Consider the following 18,254-nt stretch of genomic DNA (forward strand, 5'->3'; position numbering starts at 1 on the left):
CTTCACATGAAAACCAAAATAGTTCCAAACGGCACATCTGAATTAGGGTGGGGGAGGTTCAATTTGTTGCAACGAGAGCTTAACTTCTGTCTCGCTAGCTTGCCCTGCGCTCAGTGAATCTGCGTTCGACTACTCCGCCTAGGCTGCACTGTCGAGCGCAGATCCACTGAGCGCTCAACACAGACAGCATCGTCAGAAGGAAAGTTGATAAAATCAATTAAAAATGTTGTATTGTTCGATACATATGCGTACCGAACCGAAAGCACTGTATCGAACGGTTTCAATATCGATACGAGTATTGTTGCACCCCTACTATATAAGTACCAGTCCCAGTCCTTTGAATGAGCTCTAAAAACCACAGGCAGCTGCTGTAACCTGTGTCTTGTTTGAGAGTCCAAGCGCATAACGAAGCTTTTGATGCCATCAGCTGAAAGACATGTCTTAAATGAAAGCTGCCGTTAGCTGAGCCTAACTGTTCTTAATATCTGCTTATTTTCAGTCTGTGTCGTGTAAGCTCAAGATTTGAGCCTTGCACTTGTCTGCCCCCTCCCTTCACAGTTGTGTACTTTGTCGTGCGTGTGGTACGTGTAGCTGTGAGTCCCTTCTGTGCTGAATGAAGACAGCACCTTAAGTTGCAGACATGCTGTCTGTTGTGAGTGTGTCTGTGTGGGCGTGTGCCTTTAGAATCTCAAAGATTCACGTCAGTGGAAGCTGTTCACCTACACACACATACTGTGTGTATGAACAAATATGCGCACACACAAAATGCTAGAAATAGCCGCTCTATATTTGAATGAGTACAGTCAGTGTCAATGTCTAATCAATGTTCCAGCTTTCTGTCAACTGCAGGCTGCAAAACAAAACAACACACTGAATGGATGGATTAAACAGTTAGAGGCTTGCAGTTATTCTAAAAGTAAAGCAGCAGAAGCCATTACAATAAGAGCAAATGGTACATATTAAATAATCTCAGATTGGGTCTATTCAGCCTATTCTTTTATGTTTTGTCACACAAACACTTCCAATGATTGATACTCACATTAAACATGGACACAGTTTCAAATAATGAGGTCAGTACAAGTAATTCCTGCGAGCAACTGGATCAGGCTTTAGACTGCACTAAACACTATGTTTCAGGCAGTTTTTCCTACTCTTGCATCTGTATGACATCAGTGACAGCGAATATCCTTAAAAGGTCATTGCAGAAAAACAACTCTGGCTGATCAAACCTTTCATGTAGGGCAGCTAATCAAAAATAAGCCTTCAAATAAACTAAGGCCCTGACTGAGATAAACGAAGATTATTTTGAACTATATATCATGCAAAGCTACTTTAGTAGTCTTAAAATAAAGGTATGGTGCAAAAAGTGAGCAGAGCAGGGCTTCTCTACTCAGTCTCGGAACATTAAATGGACTGACTCCTTATAGCGCTTTTCTACTCAACTTCAGAGAACTTCAGAGAACAATTTGGGGCATGCACACAGGGGGAGCCAGGGACCAAACCACCCACCTTCTGATCAGTAGATGACCTGCTCTACCTCCTGAGCTACAGCCACCCCGCAATGATGATGAAACAAAAGCATGTGAAGAGAACAGGCAGAAGATTATGGGAGAACACTGTTATAGATGATTTGTTGTTATAGATAAAAGGCTATAAAAAAGGAAATTATCTATGACAGAGTTCTCCCATAATCCTCTTCACATGCTTTTGTTTCATCATCGGTCTCAACCTGTGAAAATGTCCTTTGAATATCTCTAGGCACTCATAAAAGAATTCTGCACCATGATCTATGTTAGACACTCATCAGATAAGATGAAACACGATAAAGATGTGATGTTAGGAGAAGATGTCAATTAAAAGAGACTCAACCTTTTACGTTTTTTTATCGTACGAGTCCCCTGGAGGAGAACGTCTATTGGCCAGACAGCTTTCAATGTAACACTGACCTGGTTATGGATCATACCTCTACTTCAAATACAACATCGTGATTCTTCCTCCCCCTTTGCAAGAAATCGTATAACCTGGTTAAACAGCAGGTTCATCTCGTCTGCTGTCATTTCCTTTATTCTTTGTCATTCTGTCCACATTATTTTCAGTGTGTTTACTAGCCATGCAACTTAGCTATACATTTATTCCAAACTTAAGTTAGTGGCCGTGTAAGATAACCCTCTCATACCTTTATTACACATTACTCCACATATTGACATGTGCAACTGCCATACACTCCTTTCAACTCAGCTCATTAACTTGATTAACTGCTATCATAAACTAGAATGACACTAAATGCACGCTGTGGATAAAAACTGGCTTCTGTGAAAACTGAAACAGATATGGCAGCTTAATAAAGAAATAAAGCCTCTTACTGAAATTTAAAATGCATCTCTTTTCACTTTGGCTTATTGTCTGAAAGGAAGCCACAGCAGACAGCTAAATTTAGCCAAATGCAATTGTGCTGTAATGATATGTGGTCAGTGCAGAGGCAGGAAGGGCAAAGAAAGATCTGCTGCTACTCACGAATTTAGGTGTATAATATTAATGCTCCAGTGACATGCAACCCCTAAGGAAGATTTTAAATTTAATTGAAGATAATACACTCTCCTGGCAAGGCAAAACCCTCTACACATTTAGTCTTCATGGTTTTGCTTTTGCTAGTGTGGGATGCCCCACAATATCCAATGTGGCTATGGGTTGAAGTAACACTATTAATTTAGCTACCTTGGGCTGCTCCTACAAGTTTGCAATGCCCATCTCACCAAATGCATATACATTTTTGTGAAAGCAGTGGGCGTAGCTAGTACTACTACATTGTCACAGTTTTTCAAGAATGCAAGTACACAGCATGGACAGAAATAAAGCCAATGCAGAAGTGCCTAAAACTTAAATTTTTGTATAGAAGCCTGTGGCCTTAGTAAGCTAACGACTTTGTGGGTTTAGTCACTAGTTTCAAGTCAACATTAACAGGAGTCACAAATGAGGATACAACAGGATGTGCTCACTGGCAAACGGCTTGCGTTTGTTACCCAAGCCATTAGAAAATGAGCATGCAGGGTCACAGTGAGATCTACCATTGATGGACTTTTTAAAGACAGAGCCATTTGATGGCTGCGATAGTCTTTGGCTTTGCATGTTTCGACTTTTCTGTTTGCACGGCAGCATCTAATCTCACTATGCCACACAGAAGCATTTTTGCGCGCATGGCATTCTTTTTTATTGGTTAATAGTATTTGGGAAACACTATTAACCAAAACACTGGATTATATTAAGTTCACCTTCTGGCAGATGAGGCGTTTTACATGCTACTAGATGTCGGCAAAATGTAGAGAAATATACAAGACAAGTATACGCTGTATAAACTGATTTTTTTTGGTAGAACGTAAATATTATTCAGTCAAGCAAAACACGTGACTGTGTGCTGATTGGTTGATGCATAGTCATGGCCTCCAGTGACTACAACTACACACATAGAGGGAGTCAAGAAGTCTTACCCGCTGTGTTTAGCTTACTATCTTGAGAGACGTTAGCTGACGCTCCAACAGGGGGTGGGACAGGAATTAGAAAATTGCTCTCGCAGCTTCCATAATGTCTCTTTGGGGGTGGGGAAGACGGCAAAACAGGAGATGTTATTAATGGGGAAACCATCATTGTCGCCATTGCAGCAGCCGCCTCGGTGCCGTCCGTGACCGTAAGTGAGCGCCGGACAGCCACGTGTTGGTAGGGCGCCCTGGTCAGGCATGCTGTTCCTGTCATGGTAAAATTCAGCACATTTGGTGCCATCGCTGGTGAGCCTCCCATACTGGTGGGGTATGTCCCTGCCATTACCATGGGAACAGACAGATGTGAACAGTCAGACATTGCCCGTCTCACTGCAGCCCGCTGTGGAGCATCACTACTATGGTTTGTTTTTGTTTCTCTGTTACATGGACGACACGATCCCGCTCTGCCATCCTCAGCGCCATTTAAATCGCGGCACATTCTGGGACTTGCAACCTCGTGCTCTTTTTCAACACTAATATCCTCTGACGTCCACGATCCTGACGTTCTCTTTTCAGTACGGCTTGAGTATTCTCTTTCCAATCCACTCTGTCCAACACTAGTGGTAGTTTTGTTGGCTGAGGCCGCAGGTGGGTCTGTGGTTTGTGCAGCAGTGTGACCAGATTTGCTCAGGGTTAAGTCAGCAGATGGAAGAGCAGTCTCACCAGGTTGTGTATGAACACTTTGCTTTTCTAAATATGGCTTGAGGATTTGGTTTCCAGTTGTACGTGCAGGAAAATTTTCTCTGTGCTTTCCGAGTAAGTTCCCAGATGATTTCTTCTCATCGTCTTGACTTCCAAGACTTAAGTTGGTGCTTCCAGTGAAGGAAGGGCTTGTTGTGCTCCTCTCCCCTTGGCCAGATATCTGTTTTGCAGGAGAAAGTGAGCCCTGGCCCTGGACAGCCAAATCATCTTTGTTGCCTGTATTCTTTGCTTGCAGATTACTTTGGCCAATGTCGGGCTTGGGTATAGGTTTAGGGTCCAAGGCTGAATTCAGAATGGATGTCCCAGGTGAGAGAGAAGGTGAGTGTGACGAAGAGGATAGGGAGGAGTGGGAGGACAGGGGGCTAGTGGGACTTTGTCCTGCACTTCCTAATGACCCTCCTGCCTCCCCCACCCTAAGTCCACCCTCCCTCAATCTCCCCCCTTTGAACTCCTCATCATCGATTTTTTGTGCCGGCATGTTGAAGGTTTGGACACCTGGAGCCTCGGCCATCACTCTGGACGATGTACCTTCCATCCTGGCTTGCCCTAAATTCACCTGATCTTCCTTCAAAGTTATTCTGGACCCTGCCTGAGCTGCAGTGGCAACCTGCCCCCCCAGTGCCATCTGGCCTTGGCAGTACCAGTCACTGTGGTGCATAGAGACTGGACTGGAGGGAAACAGTGGAGAGGCCAGGAGCGCAGGGACGCTGACGCCAGAGAGAGTGCTGGAAGGTTTGTGTTGTTGATGCTGCTGCTGGTGCAGCTGCTGTTGATAATGCCCACTGAATGGTTGTCCAAACCCGCTGCTGTCACTAATAATCTCTGCTGGTATTGCGTGTCCTTTTTTGTCTAGTTTTTTTTCTTCTTCAGAGTTTTTTCTCTCTCTCCAGTAAGAATCGTTTTACTCTTGTCCAGGAGGCAGATCTGTCCTCGGTATCCAAAGTATCATGAGCTTAGAAAGCAGAGGAAGCAATGCATCCTTTCTTTTTTAAAGTGATGCCTCCCAGTTTGTGTGTTGACGTGCCCAAAGTGCATGTGTGTGTGTGTGTGTGCACAGTGCATGTGCATATAAGTGAGCCAAAAGAAGTGTGTGTGTGAGTCTAGTCGTCTCAGCTTCTCTCTGAGCACTGCACTGATCAGCTGTGGGGGTAAATTGCACCTTGCTCTCTCTCTCTCTCTCTCGCTCACACTCTCTCCCTATGTCTTTATCTCTGTTCTCTTCCTCTCTCTCTCTCTCTCACTGACATCACACAGTCACATGACAGCCAGGAATATTCCCTCATTCGCTGGAGCGAGATTTCAGCATCCAACCCCTAGCGACAAACATGCACAGGCATACACACAATAAGACAAAGATTGCATACACACATGCGGGGAACATGCATGCACACAAGCACCAGATCAATGGCTGCCACCGTCACTCGTCTGCCAAATGACAGCCAGTGTTCACATGTTGATACATGGCGAAAGACACGCTGAAGACTGTAATCATCCTGGTGAGACTTGTCTCCCTGTTGTATCAGCCAGTGACTGTCCACAAAAGCAGACAAACTACATAATAAAATTCACCACAGTGACGACGTGAAGTGCCACACAAAAGAATTTACGTCTGAACCTTGTACTCTTGTCTCCATTAATTTGTGCCTTCAGTTAAATTGTTTTGCGCTTTTCGCATTTTCCCTGTGCAAAGATTTTATCCACTGGACATAAATTACTGAAACAAATCCTTTCATTACACTTATAACTTTAACTGAGGTTCAATTAATTTATACAGCCAAATATAGCTGACATTTTAACAACAGATGACAATGTGACAACTCTGAACTCCAGACATGGGGTTTGGAACAGAACAGCATTCAGCCCAATGGAGCTTTAGCCAACAATCTGGAAATCTTCTGGACATTTTCATCATGCTTTTAACAGATCTAGGCCCATTTTCAGTTTCAGTGTTGGGGATGTCCCATCACCAGCCGTGTGATAGCATTACCTTCAAACACTACAACCAGCTACTTCTTGCACACACATGGACGTTTCAGTTTTGAGCAGTGTTGGGATTCATGCTACTGCCTAAAATGACCATGTTAAAGTAATTGTCATGTAGTTACTAGTTAACACTATAAACCTTAGGCTACGGCTCCACACACTAACAAAACCAACAATACAAAGCAAAGTTAAAAAAGGTTTGAAGGTTCCTTTGTAAGTGCGCATGCGCCATTAGCGTGCTGCCTGCTGTAACCCTAATTTCCTTCAGGATTAATAAAGTATTCTGATTCTGAAAAAAACAGACCAACGACACTTGAAATTCTACTGTACTGTAGTGAGTCTACTGTAGAAACATGAACAGGTAGAAATGGAGGCTACAATGCTGCAAGTCTAACTGCTCATTACATGTTGAATGCTAACACATGTTGTGTTAGCATTAGCCAAAGTTGTGTTAGCAGTATAATGCAGTTATTTCTGTCCTGGAAGCACTTTGCATTCTTATCTTCTACTTTTGTGCAATAAAAATTAAAAGAAATATTTTCACCGCTCAAAGCCTGTAGATCACTCAACCATTTCCCTCCTCCCGGCAAATAAACTGAAACCAGATGATTAAAGAAAGAAAACACATTATTCTTTTTCCTTCTTATCCGCTAACTTGCACTTAACTTTGTAATGAAAGTCACTACATATTTGTAACTGTAGCGCAATTACTCCTGCTATTATTGTTAAGAGATGGATCAGCATACATTAGCGGGTGTTTTATGGGCTTCTTTGTCAAAAAAACAAAAACAAGAGATCAAAAAGGGCATAAGTATTAAATCCTAAAATATATTTAATAGTATATTTGCAAAACCTACAACACACTCTGGCCTTTTTTAATGTAACCCTTTAGCTCCATTAACTTCTATTCATGAAGAATTATCTTGCAAGTGACCTCTGAAGCATCTCTGGATGAATTGCAGCCAATGTCTCTACAATGGGATTAACATAAGTGCAACCGATTCTGCATTCATAACGATTACTAGACCAGGCTAAATGTTCTTGGATTGAAATTTCTGGAATATATAGTGCTATATATTTTTAAGGATCTTGCTTGCCTCCATTTTTCTTGTTGTTACTGGAATTCAAAAAACAAAACAAAAGCAAAACAAGTAACAATAAAAGGATTGTTATTCCTGTTAATTATAAGGACAATAATAAGAATTCTTCTTCTTCTTCTATTCACAAATAAGAATAATCATTTAACAAAATTAGTTTTGCATATGAAACAATATACACTGCTGTACTGAATGCAGGGATGGATATCCAGAACAGGTTCCCAGGATTATATGTCTGCTTGCCTGTTGATCCCGCTTATCCGTTCCCCTTGTACTTACATTACAATGAGGTGTTTTCAGTTCGTGTGACAATAGTGACACAGTCTACAGCACAGATATGAACATTACTTTCATTTTTCTTGCATAAAAGGACAAGAGCGTCCAGGGCAGAAATACCCACATTTTACTGCTAACACAACTTCAGTTTTTTGTAAGGACCCGCACAGACAACATGCTAACCCTAAGTTATTCAAGAACCCGCATGATGTTAAAGCTGAGTGAATACCCCAGGCCAGCAACCAGACACTGAACTTCAACAGGTGAAAGCAGATGAGCAGTCAGATCCATTTCTACCTGTTCATGTTTCTAATGTCAAATTACTGTCACGATTACTTTAAAGTCTCTTTTTGTTCATATTTAAATACTAGGAGAAACATATGTGTATCCTCATTAGAATAGGGATTGGTGTTGGTGTGTGGGACTGATGGTATAAATTAGGGCTGGGCAATATGGCCTAAAATTCATATTGCGATATAATTTGAAGCATGTGCGGTAACGATATATATCACGATATATTCTTTTCTTCTGTATAACGTATTTTCCACACTTAAAATCCTTAAATCTTCTCAAAAATCGAGTGTGCCTTGTGTATGAATTCTGGTTGTGCTTACTGACCTCGAACCAATTTCTGCGTGCAGAAATCTGTTAAAAAATGTTTTAGTACAACTTTGGTAAGCTGCACAGCTTGATGGATTGTCAGAGCATTACGGCTGCCGTAGTGAAAAGATTCGCGGAGTAATCTGGGTCCAAAACTCCGTCCACATCAGGTCCCAAAGTCAAACGAACACTGAGAGTTAAAACGGTCTAAATTCTTTCATCTTTAATTAAATCATCAGCGTTGCTGCTTTATCGGGTGTAACAATTAAGTTTAACATCCATGAAAACAGAATTTATTATATTTAACGGAGTTACAAGTTAACAGGAAGTTAGCTCGCTAGTTTACACCTAAACATTTCATACCATGTTCTGACAGAGAGATTTTTGAAACTAATTAAAACATACAGCTCTGCTACCACTTCCAACATAATGAAGACAGAAAACTAAACAGCAGTGGTGTTTGCAGGGTTACTGAAGTTGCACTACCTGGTATATAATGTTGTGCTACGTGATTGCTAGCTACACAGCTATGTTAGCATAACATTAGCACAGTGAAGCTGGAGGATGAACGCTAACTTTTTTTCCACTTGATAAAAGTTAACGTGAGGGATTCTGGTGGTCAGGGACAAATGCAATCGCATAGCAGGATGCTATACACGGGCCAAACTTCAGTCAGGAGAACAACTGAGATTATTCATCCACAATACGAGATTAGTAATTAATATACTGCAACAACGTGGGAATAGAGCAGCTGCGAGAGAATTCAACATTAATGAATCAATGTTACGGAAGTGGAGGAAGCACAGTTTTTGGCTTTCCCCATATTTCAAAAATGTTTCATCTCTTTGCTATAACTGTCGGCATAATTTGCAGATGATAATGGTTTTAGCCGCTGCGATGCTTTCGACCAAAACAGGCGCAGCTTGATGACATCATCAACATGCGCTATTGCGATAGAGTCAAAATCTCTATTGTTGGCCAAATTTATATCGTATATCGTTTATATCGCCCACCCCTAGTATAAATGGTGATTATTAGACAATGTGTCAGAAGGTGATTCTAGAGAGTAACATGAACGTAAAGTAACAAGCGGCATAATGACTTACTTTCTGCTTTCTGTAATTAAGTCAAGTACTGCGTTATTTTTTACAAAACGTTTTCTGTGTATTATGTGTGATAATTACTTATTATGAGTAATGACCCCAACACTGATCACAGCAAAGAGGGAAAAACCTCCAACAGGCACAAACATTTGACCCACAGCATGTAATTCATTTGCAAGAATCTAATGTCTGTGCTGCTCAGTCATGGTGGTGACTCTCAAAATGGAGCAATGAGAATCGATAGGAGAATCTATAAGGAATTAAATGAATAAGTGATATTGTGGAATCACTAAATCCTTATCAGTTCCCATCTCTAGTAGACTGTGAATGTTTTAGGTGACTGTGCACATGTAGCACATATATCACTAACACAAGCTAAATTATCTGAGGTAAAAGTAAGTTGTCAAAAACATGTCCCACATTTAGCTAAATATATTAGTATAAGAGTTGTTGACCAGATGAGTAATAAATTCCACTGAACATTTTGCTTGTTTTATATTAATAGTGATGCAAAATGGACTAGTGAGAGATCTGACTGATAGCCAATTAAGACTAAATAAGAAAATGAATGAATGGATATCTCATCATGTAAAATCTACCATTTAAAGAATATCTATATTTAAAGTTAGGGCAGATAAGTATATAAGAGAGTGGATAGGAAGTTTAAAAAATAAATAAATAAATAAAAAATAATAAATAATTTTATTTATGAAATATAGCACTATATTTTTATTTATATATGGCCAAATTACAACAAAAGTTGCCTGAAGGCGACTGGTTGGATCTGTTAATGCAACATGGTCATGGCGAAGTGAGTAGTGGCTGTCTGTTGTGCACGGTGGTATTAAGTGTCACCAAGAGCGACTCATTAGGTTTGATTGCTCTGTATGCCTGTGTAATACTCAAAGCATAAGGCAATGGCGCCCTTATTATAATGACATCCACAACACACCAATAATTAAATTAAGATGAAGTCCAAACACTTCTCAACGTCAGCTCATTAAAAATATGGAAAATCAACACGGAACCACGGCATGGCGAGCTGACGTAGACTATAAAAAAAGGATTTTTAAGAGTTGTGCAGTGGTCTCTGCCTGGGACAAACCTTTGTAAGGAGGAATAGAACGCTTTCATCAGCTGTCAGTATTACATTACATTTCTCTGTAGGCTTGTTCAGCAAAGTGAAATTTCCAGCCACTTTCTAGGCATTCAAATGATGCTGTTTCCAGAGTGACCTGACATTCTGTGCTGCACTCATATCACAAACACCATGTGCACTGCAGTGAGAATAAATTGACTTCAAGGAGTGCAACCATCTGGAATTCAGGCACAATCTACTAGAGATTCTTATGGTTGCCTAAAGGCAGAAGTAACCTTTCCAAAGGACCAAGGTCATGTTCAAAAGGGGATATAGCTCTCGTAATATCCTGTATGTACATCATGGAACTCTAAACTGCAATGATGACTGTCTTGGTGCAGCGATGAATGTGAAAGTCCTGGATATATTAGGTAATAAATGACAGTTGGTTCTCTTACTCAATATCTTGTATGTGGAGGAAATGTGCAGGTGTTAAGGCCTGACTGATTTGGAACGAGGCCAAATCACAACCGCTAGATGACTGGGTTGGAGCATGTCCAAAATGGCAAGACAAGCAGGGTGTTTCTGATCAGCAGCACTGAGTACATACAGAGGTGGAAGCCACTAATAACTAGCAATCATAATTGACTTAACCCGTTGAGATCAAAGTCCTCCAAGTTGCCCTCCTCAAAAAAGGGGTTAGGGATACCAGCGATGATGACTTAGACGTCAGTCCCCAGGCAGCGGTCTCCTGCTAATGTTTTGGTGCTAGTAGTATCAGCCAGCAGTGTTACCTTCATCTTAACATCTGAGTCACCAAACAACCTGCGTGGCATTAGCCTTGAATTTTGTTTTACCCACATGCTAAACTGACAAATATTCAGAAACTACAAGATATCACATTACAAATTAAATCTCATACATTTTTTCTATTAGTGTAGAATTTTTCCATTAAGGAGTTCCAGGCAAAACTTTAATGAAAAACTGAACCTAATCCTATTCTATCAGTAACACTAACCCCTAAAGACCAAGTCCCATTCTGAAACCTGAAGATGAGCATTTTTGCCGTCATGTGTCGCCTCTGTGTTTTGAAACTGTATGTTATGAATGATAGGATTAATAACATTATTTTACAATGAATTTACAAAACTAGCTTACCAAGGTCAAGGTCAAGGGCCTTTTTCTAATAGTCTTCTAAAGGACCACAGGAGACACCCCCTGGTGGCCACTAAAAATAACACAGGTTTAAGGCACTTCTTTGTTGGCTTCACTTTTCAGACCGAAAGCTACCTTCATCTTTTTGTACTGCCAATGGTTCAACACTTAAAATAATATTAAACAATTAAAAGTACTTTAGAAAGACAGAGAATGTAGTAGAAAGCACTACTGAATATGTAGACTGTAGATAATCTGCCTCTTAAAGCAACTTGGGGCAGTCGAGTGTCTCCATCAAACACCACTTCACCCCTAATAGATGCCAGGCCTGTGCCAAAAGAGCAAGAACAGCTCATCAAGCGTGACTGAAAATGAATGAGTATTATTACATAATTATCCATAAACAATTTGTCTAGTGTAACCACATGAGAGGAAGACATTAGACCATTAGACTTAGAAAGGATAGGCATTATGCAAAAAATCCAGGCACCACTTATGTTTGAGTATAGTTTAACTCACAACTGGGTTCAAGGTTTAAAGTGTGACAGATGACGACTGCCACTTTGTATTCAGTCCTTTGTAGGTACCTGCTGAACTATCAGATCTGAAGGATTTGTGGCCAGTAGCTAATACTCCATACATCAAGTTTCACTGTGTTGCTAGAGTACAGTGCAGTTCACCATGATGACAAGGACACATATAAAAGTAGCATGAGGCACATAGTTAACATTTCACAGCTTTGTTTTTTCAACACTTCGTTTCCCTCTAGTACAAAAAAGAATATTACAACTTCTGTCTACTGTGACACAATCGAGCTCACTTCAATCAATGAATGAACTAAATGGCTAAACCAAGGCTTAGCATAAACAGATACATACAGATTATTTTGGACTTTGGACTATGAACCTTTAAAGCAGAGATGAAACAATCTTTAAACAAAACAAAAGTTGGATCATTCAGATTTGGGCAGAATCTTGCACATCTTTTTCTTTTGTGTCTCAGTGTCAGTCAGTGATGTTAGCTTAAGCACATTGTGTTTTTCTACACTTGTAATTGACACAAAGTTTCAATCCCATTTTATTACCAGTTCGGGAAACCAGATAATTATGAAGACATCATGTGCTTTTTTCCTACCAGTTAATTCAGGCTGAATTTATAAATATGAGAATCGTCTCCTTGTGACTGACATGTGATGTGAGAAACCCTGTACCTTAATTGGCTCCATGAGCTGTGAGTCAATACCTCTGCAGATACCGCAGCAGCCTCGATCAAGAAAGTGTGGAGAAAGTTGACGCTCGCTCTAAAAATATGTGTATGAGCTTTGAGTTATAGCTCAGAGTTACAGCTTTGACACACATTGGACCAATTTAAAGGTTTCTAATTACCTGAATTACTTCAGTGAGTCGTGTTTAAAAGTCACTGTAGCTCCAAATTCTCCAAATCCTTCTAATCAAGTTAATTAGAAGGCTGAATCATAAACTACATAACCACCATCCCAGCATGGATTGTTTCTTTTACCAAATATTACAGTTTTGTGGATTAATGTTCTTTAAAAAATGACATCAAAGTCTGGCTCCTTGGAGGCAACACGTGAAGAAATGAAGGGTGGCTCATTTCTTTGCAGAGTACTGCATACGTCGTTAAAAAAGATCAGTTTATATGCAGATATGAACCAAAATGAGGTCTCTATGTCAGTTACCGGCCTATTTTTCTCCCCAACCTGACATCCATCTCTGCTGTTTGTCCTATTTGACTGAGATAAGAGGGGCTTTGGAGAACTGCTGTGAAACATCCAATATTTGCAAGTTACTCTGAGAACTTGACAGTTAATTAAAATCCACTTGAAAGGTTGTTTTTTTTTACTGCTAAAAATGAAATGATACTAATAAAAAACGGATTAATAGTTAGTTTAAGTAACATTTTTTCATTAATGAATATTGTGTGGTGGGTCTAATAACATTATTGGATGACATTTACAAAACTGAAATCGGTTAAAATTCTGTTTCACTGCTTTCACTAAGAATTGACATATGACACAACCATTCAAACATTAATTACAACCTTACTAAAAATGATTATTATTGAACTTTTTTTAATAGCAAAATAACAAGATTCTGAAGTTTAATTAACTATTATTTACTATTTATTAACAATGATTATGTAAAAATGCGATGACCTGTATAACGTTGAGTAACTGTCTCCTGGTTTTACTGCAGTTACTTTGACTTTCTCGCTGTTTGTACCACACCTTTCCCAACAGGTGAGCAGTGTTGGGGAGTAACGGAATACATGTACCGCCGTTACGTATTTAAAATACAAAATATGAGTAACTGTATTCCGTTACAGTTACCGTTTAAAAAGGTGGTATTTAGAATACAGTTACTTTGTTGAAATAAATGGATTAGATGGTGGTACTTTCCTGTTTCATATTGTAGCGGGTCAGGACTGTTTGGGTTTTGTTTGACAGCTACGCTCTGTTGTTCCAGGTGGCAGCGTTACGGTTGCCATGGTTACAGGGTGACGCTCTCTCTCTCTGTGTTTTCTGGGTGAGAGAGGCCTTTTTGTTGTTGTTGTGCTAAGCTAACAGGCAGAATGCTACAGGTATAGCTCTAAAGAATGTAGCATCATGGGCAGTGTAGTCCGTGCTGCAGGGAGAATGGACTGCCATACCCGTTATGTGTCTGTGAGCGCGAGGTGGGAGAAAAAGGAAAAGTACGAGCTGTCATCGAGGAAAAACAGGAGCTGGAAGCATGTAAATATAATAATAACCACTGCAGCCAAGAAGAGTGCCTGACGAGCCCAGTTGTAAGTAAGCTATTAAGACTCGACTGTACACCGTGTTCGTGTTTTCCTCCAAAAACAATAAGCTCCATTGGAGCAGCCTTTCAACGCCTCTCTCTGTCCCTCACAAGCAAAGTTGACCCAGACAACAAAGTAAAGCTAGTTTTCGGCTATGAGCCCGACACAGAACCCACCGTATTAGCCAGAGGTCCCTTTACTACGGTTCGGAGCTGCGGACCTTCAGTAACAGTAATAAATCACAGCAATAGTACATTCATGTAGTTGTAAACAGCATGATAATATATTAAGTAATCCAAAGTATTCAGAATACGTTACTCTCATTGAGTAACGTAACGGAATACGTTACAGAATACATTTTGGGGCATTTATTCTGTATTCTGTAATGGAATACATTTTAAAAGTAACCTTCCCAACACTGCAGGTGAGTCACTCGATACTTACAGGTACAACCTCATGCTTCCATTTCTTCCTTGCCAGATTGTCTCTCCACACCTGCATTGCAACCCCACTGCTTTTGCATAATTCCCATGAGTTTTGCTTTTTTGGAGTTTTGGGAATATTTCTAGTACTCTGCCTCGTGTCTGCCTTTGTTACTTTGTTTGCATGGACTGCTTAACTCTTAGTTCAGCCATTAATTAAAGAATCTTAATTTTATAGACTAAATAGCTGCAATTATTTGCCATTATTTGCCTATGTTAGCATACTTTAATTACTGCTGTGATTTTTAAGGCAGAATACTGTTCAGAATACCCTAACCCTATGCACATTGTTAAAGACATTTTTTCTTTGCAAACCAAATTATAGTTAAATAATATTTTCAATATTATCTTCACAGGCAAAAAGAGAAATGATAGCAATGAGCTTCAATATTTGATTCCTTTACTCCAGCTCCTTCCAATCCTTTCCAATCTTTCTTTTCATTAGTATGCTAATGGTACATGGCTGTACTTTGCCTATGAAAGGCCTGCTGTAAATGCAAATTTAGCCTGGAGAAATTATCTCTGGAAAGTTTGATGATTAGAAATTTTGAAGTTGTTAAATACAGCCTCCTGAGTGTAAATGTAAAAATCTGTACTTGACTAAAACTTTGGCAACTCAACCTGGGAGCCACTGGGGACACAAATAGAAGCTCGAGGCAGCAAAACAAAATCACATACGTAGACAAAGCAGCAAATGAAATCTTATGTAGTCTTGTGGCGCAGTTTATCGGAGGTGGAGGTCACAAACAGCTCTCTTTTTGAAGGTCGAGGATAAACTGGAGACGAAGGCAGAACATGCCACAGCTGGTTGCCCGTGGCACAGATCAGAAAAGGGAGAGAGAGAGTGAAAGAGAAACTGTGAGCAGTGTGGAGGAGGAGGAGGTGGTGGAGGTGGTGGTGGTGGGGAGGGGGATCTTGTCAGAGCGTTTCTATTTTTAACTCTTCGACCTCACTGAGTGTCACACCCAGTCCACCCTTTCTCCATCCCTCACTTGCAGAGTCTCTGTGTTTCCACGGCAACCGCCTCACATGTCTCCCTGACAACGCCCTCCCCAACCCTCCTCCCTCCCAAACTACCATCAATGCCGACACCCCCACAGCCCCCACCCACACCCAAATTGTCGATGCGGTGATTATTATGGTTCCGCAGCAACGCGGGGAGTCTGGGAGGGAGAGGGAAAGACGTGATGTGGATGGAGGAGACAGTAAGGGCAAAGAGGGAGGGAGGAGGCAGGGGAAGAAAATGAGGGATGGAGGGCATTAAAAGAAAGGACAAATAGAGAGAAGGAGGGTGGGTAGACGGGGGAATGGGGAAGACAGAAGATAAAGATGAGACATGATAAAGGGTAGAAGAGAAAGCGGGAGAACGGTAGGAATAGAAAGATTAAATAAAGCTAATACACTGAGGAAGAGACTTAACCAGAGAGGGGATTGAGGCTACAAATAAAGAAGAAAACTGGGGTGAAGTATGGAGGTGATAAGTCGGGAGAAAAGGAGGGAAAGAAGCAAAAATAATTTCCAAAACCTCCCCCTTAGCCCACTTGTTGTTCCTATGACTGGAATTAATTTAAAAGCACCACAGAGATTTTTAATTAGGAAAATTAGAGCTGATAAAACATCAAAGACAATATATTTTGTCCTAAAATAAGAAAGAAAAAGATACATTTTGAGACCCAAATAAGCAAATAGAAGACTGGCAGATACCTCTAGCCTCTACATCGCAATTTTTGTTACGTGCCGGTGAGTCAGAATTGGCAGGAACGCAGGAAGATGCAGCGACTTTCAGATGATCTACAGGCAGCAGATGGGAAGGAGTGAAAGAAATTATAAAAATACAGGCGAAGGAGGAATAGTGCAAACACAAAGGGCAGAGGAGAAGACAGGTAAAGATGTCAATCTTCAGTCTAAAGCTGTTCTTTAGAGGATCTATGTCTTATGTTGAGCTCACTTGTGAGTAAAATTCTGTCTTTCAGAGAGTGTAAACACTACTGGGAGATAAGCAACCTTACATAGTCATCAGGTGACTGAACCAAATGAGCCATCATGATGATATCTGAGCAAAGATAGTTAGGTGAAATACACGTTTCCAGTCTCTACATTAAGATAAACTAACAGGTTGAAGCTACATATTTGTTACATATGAGAGTAGTATCAATCATCTCAAGGTTGGGTGCATGTTACGTTTCTTCCACAGTGTGTCCTTTGTCCATCAGTGAGCGTCTGGACTTCTTTGAGTTGCTTGAAGTTGAGTTGCTTGAAGACGTTTCACCTCTAATCCGAGAAGCTTCTTCAGTTCTAAGGGACCCTTAGAACTGAAGAAGCTTCTCGGATTAGAGGTGAAACGTCTTCAAGCAACTCAAAGAAGTCCAGACGCTTTTCTTTCCAAGCTCCTTAGACTACGATGACCTGGATGACTGAGAACCTTCACAGACATATTTGTATCTAATAATATAAAGCGCCTTGAGGTGACTGTTACTGTGATATGGTGCTAGAGTTTCTACACTCGACAATGGTGAAAGCGAACATAGATCACATCACTCCTAACTCAGAATTTCTTCACAATTTGAAGGAAGGAGTATGAAGGACCAGGATTACTTAGGATGAGAAATAATTAGCACATAATTATTCATTACCAATAGAAAAGATGGTACTGATTATGCAATCTTACTTAATTCTAACATAGCTGAAATTTTCAAATTCACCATGTCCTTATAATGAAGCTTCTGGTGCTGCGTGATCACGTTTACCTTGATATTGAGTGCTCTCTGGTTATGGCTAACAATATCAAAATGTTCAAAAGTACATTTTACTCAAGACCATTAGAGTTAAAAGAAGACTGATACTTTTTTCTGTATTCATTAATATTTAGTGGCAGGCGCTGTTCTGAGACATTTGTGACAGTGATTAAGTCAGAAACAGCATGAACGGAGGAAGGTAGGTAGCAACTGTGACCTATTTATTAATTCAGTCATTCATTTCCTTCAACTTATCTAATTCAGGGTTGCGGGAGGGCTGTCATTTATCTCAGCAACAGGGCAGTAGTTGGGTTACACCCTAGACAGGTCGTCAGTCTGTTGGGCTGGAGCACATACTCAGTAAGACGCTGAGCCATTAGTTGATGTGGGCTGTCTACTTATGTAGAACAAATGCAGCTAAATGAAAGCTGCTGTGTGTAAAATGTTAGTTATGCGTAAACTGAACCATTACCAGCAACTTCAGGAAACATATTTATATGACTAATGCAGTGTTTGTCTAATTTAGCAAAGCTGTTGCTGTACCAGTGTTAGCCTCCTGGCACTTACTATTGTTACGAAAACAAGTCTGTACCGATTAACTGGAAACAGTTAGCAATGGCTTTAAACACTTCTTCAAATGTTCCTAATTAGTGCTTAGACAAGCAGCGGTGACAGCTTTGTCAGTGGATAGCAGTCGCACATGCAAAACAA

At 40.4% G+C, this 18,254-nt stretch overlaps 1 protein-coding gene and 2 long non-coding RNA genes across 7 annotated transcripts in view; 2 read left to right on the plus strand and 1 right to left on the minus strand.

Annotated features, from left to right (window-relative positions):
* Positions 1-18,254, minus strand: part of LOC146498400 (uncharacterized) — a 122,891-nt gene that overhangs the window by 40,021 nt on the left and 64,616 nt on the right. The window contains exon 1 of one of the 5 annotated variants that reach the window (XM_085141213.1): positions 3,486-11,818. The exons of the other annotated variants lie outside the window; for them this stretch is intronic. Coding sequence (XP_084997339.1) covers positions 3,486-4,893 — 1,408 coding nt within the window. The 5' untranslated portion in view covers positions 4,894-11,818. Of the gene's footprint in view, positions 1-3,485; positions 11,819-18,254 lie in introns of those variants that run through there. 5 annotated transcript variants of the gene reach the window in all.
* Positions 1,461-5,131, plus strand: LOC146498401 (uncharacterized). The gene is made up of 2 exons (XR_014870850.1): positions 1,461-2,866; positions 2,897-5,131. It is a non-coding gene; the product is annotated as an uncharacterized LOC146498401 (long non-coding RNA).
* LOC146498402 (uncharacterized) lies at positions 11,816-16,370 on the plus strand. Its single transcript, XR_014870848.1, has 2 exons — positions 11,816-13,787; positions 14,751-16,370. It is a non-coding gene; the product is annotated as an uncharacterized LOC146498402 (long non-coding RNA).

Source organism: Neolamprologus multifasciatus, chromosome 18 (genome assembly GCF_963576455.1).
Source record: "Neolamprologus multifasciatus chromosome 18, fNeoMul1.2, whole genome shotgun sequence".
Lineage (NCBI taxonomy): Eukaryota > Metazoa > Chordata > Actinopteri > Cichliformes > Cichlidae > Neolamprologus > Neolamprologus multifasciatus.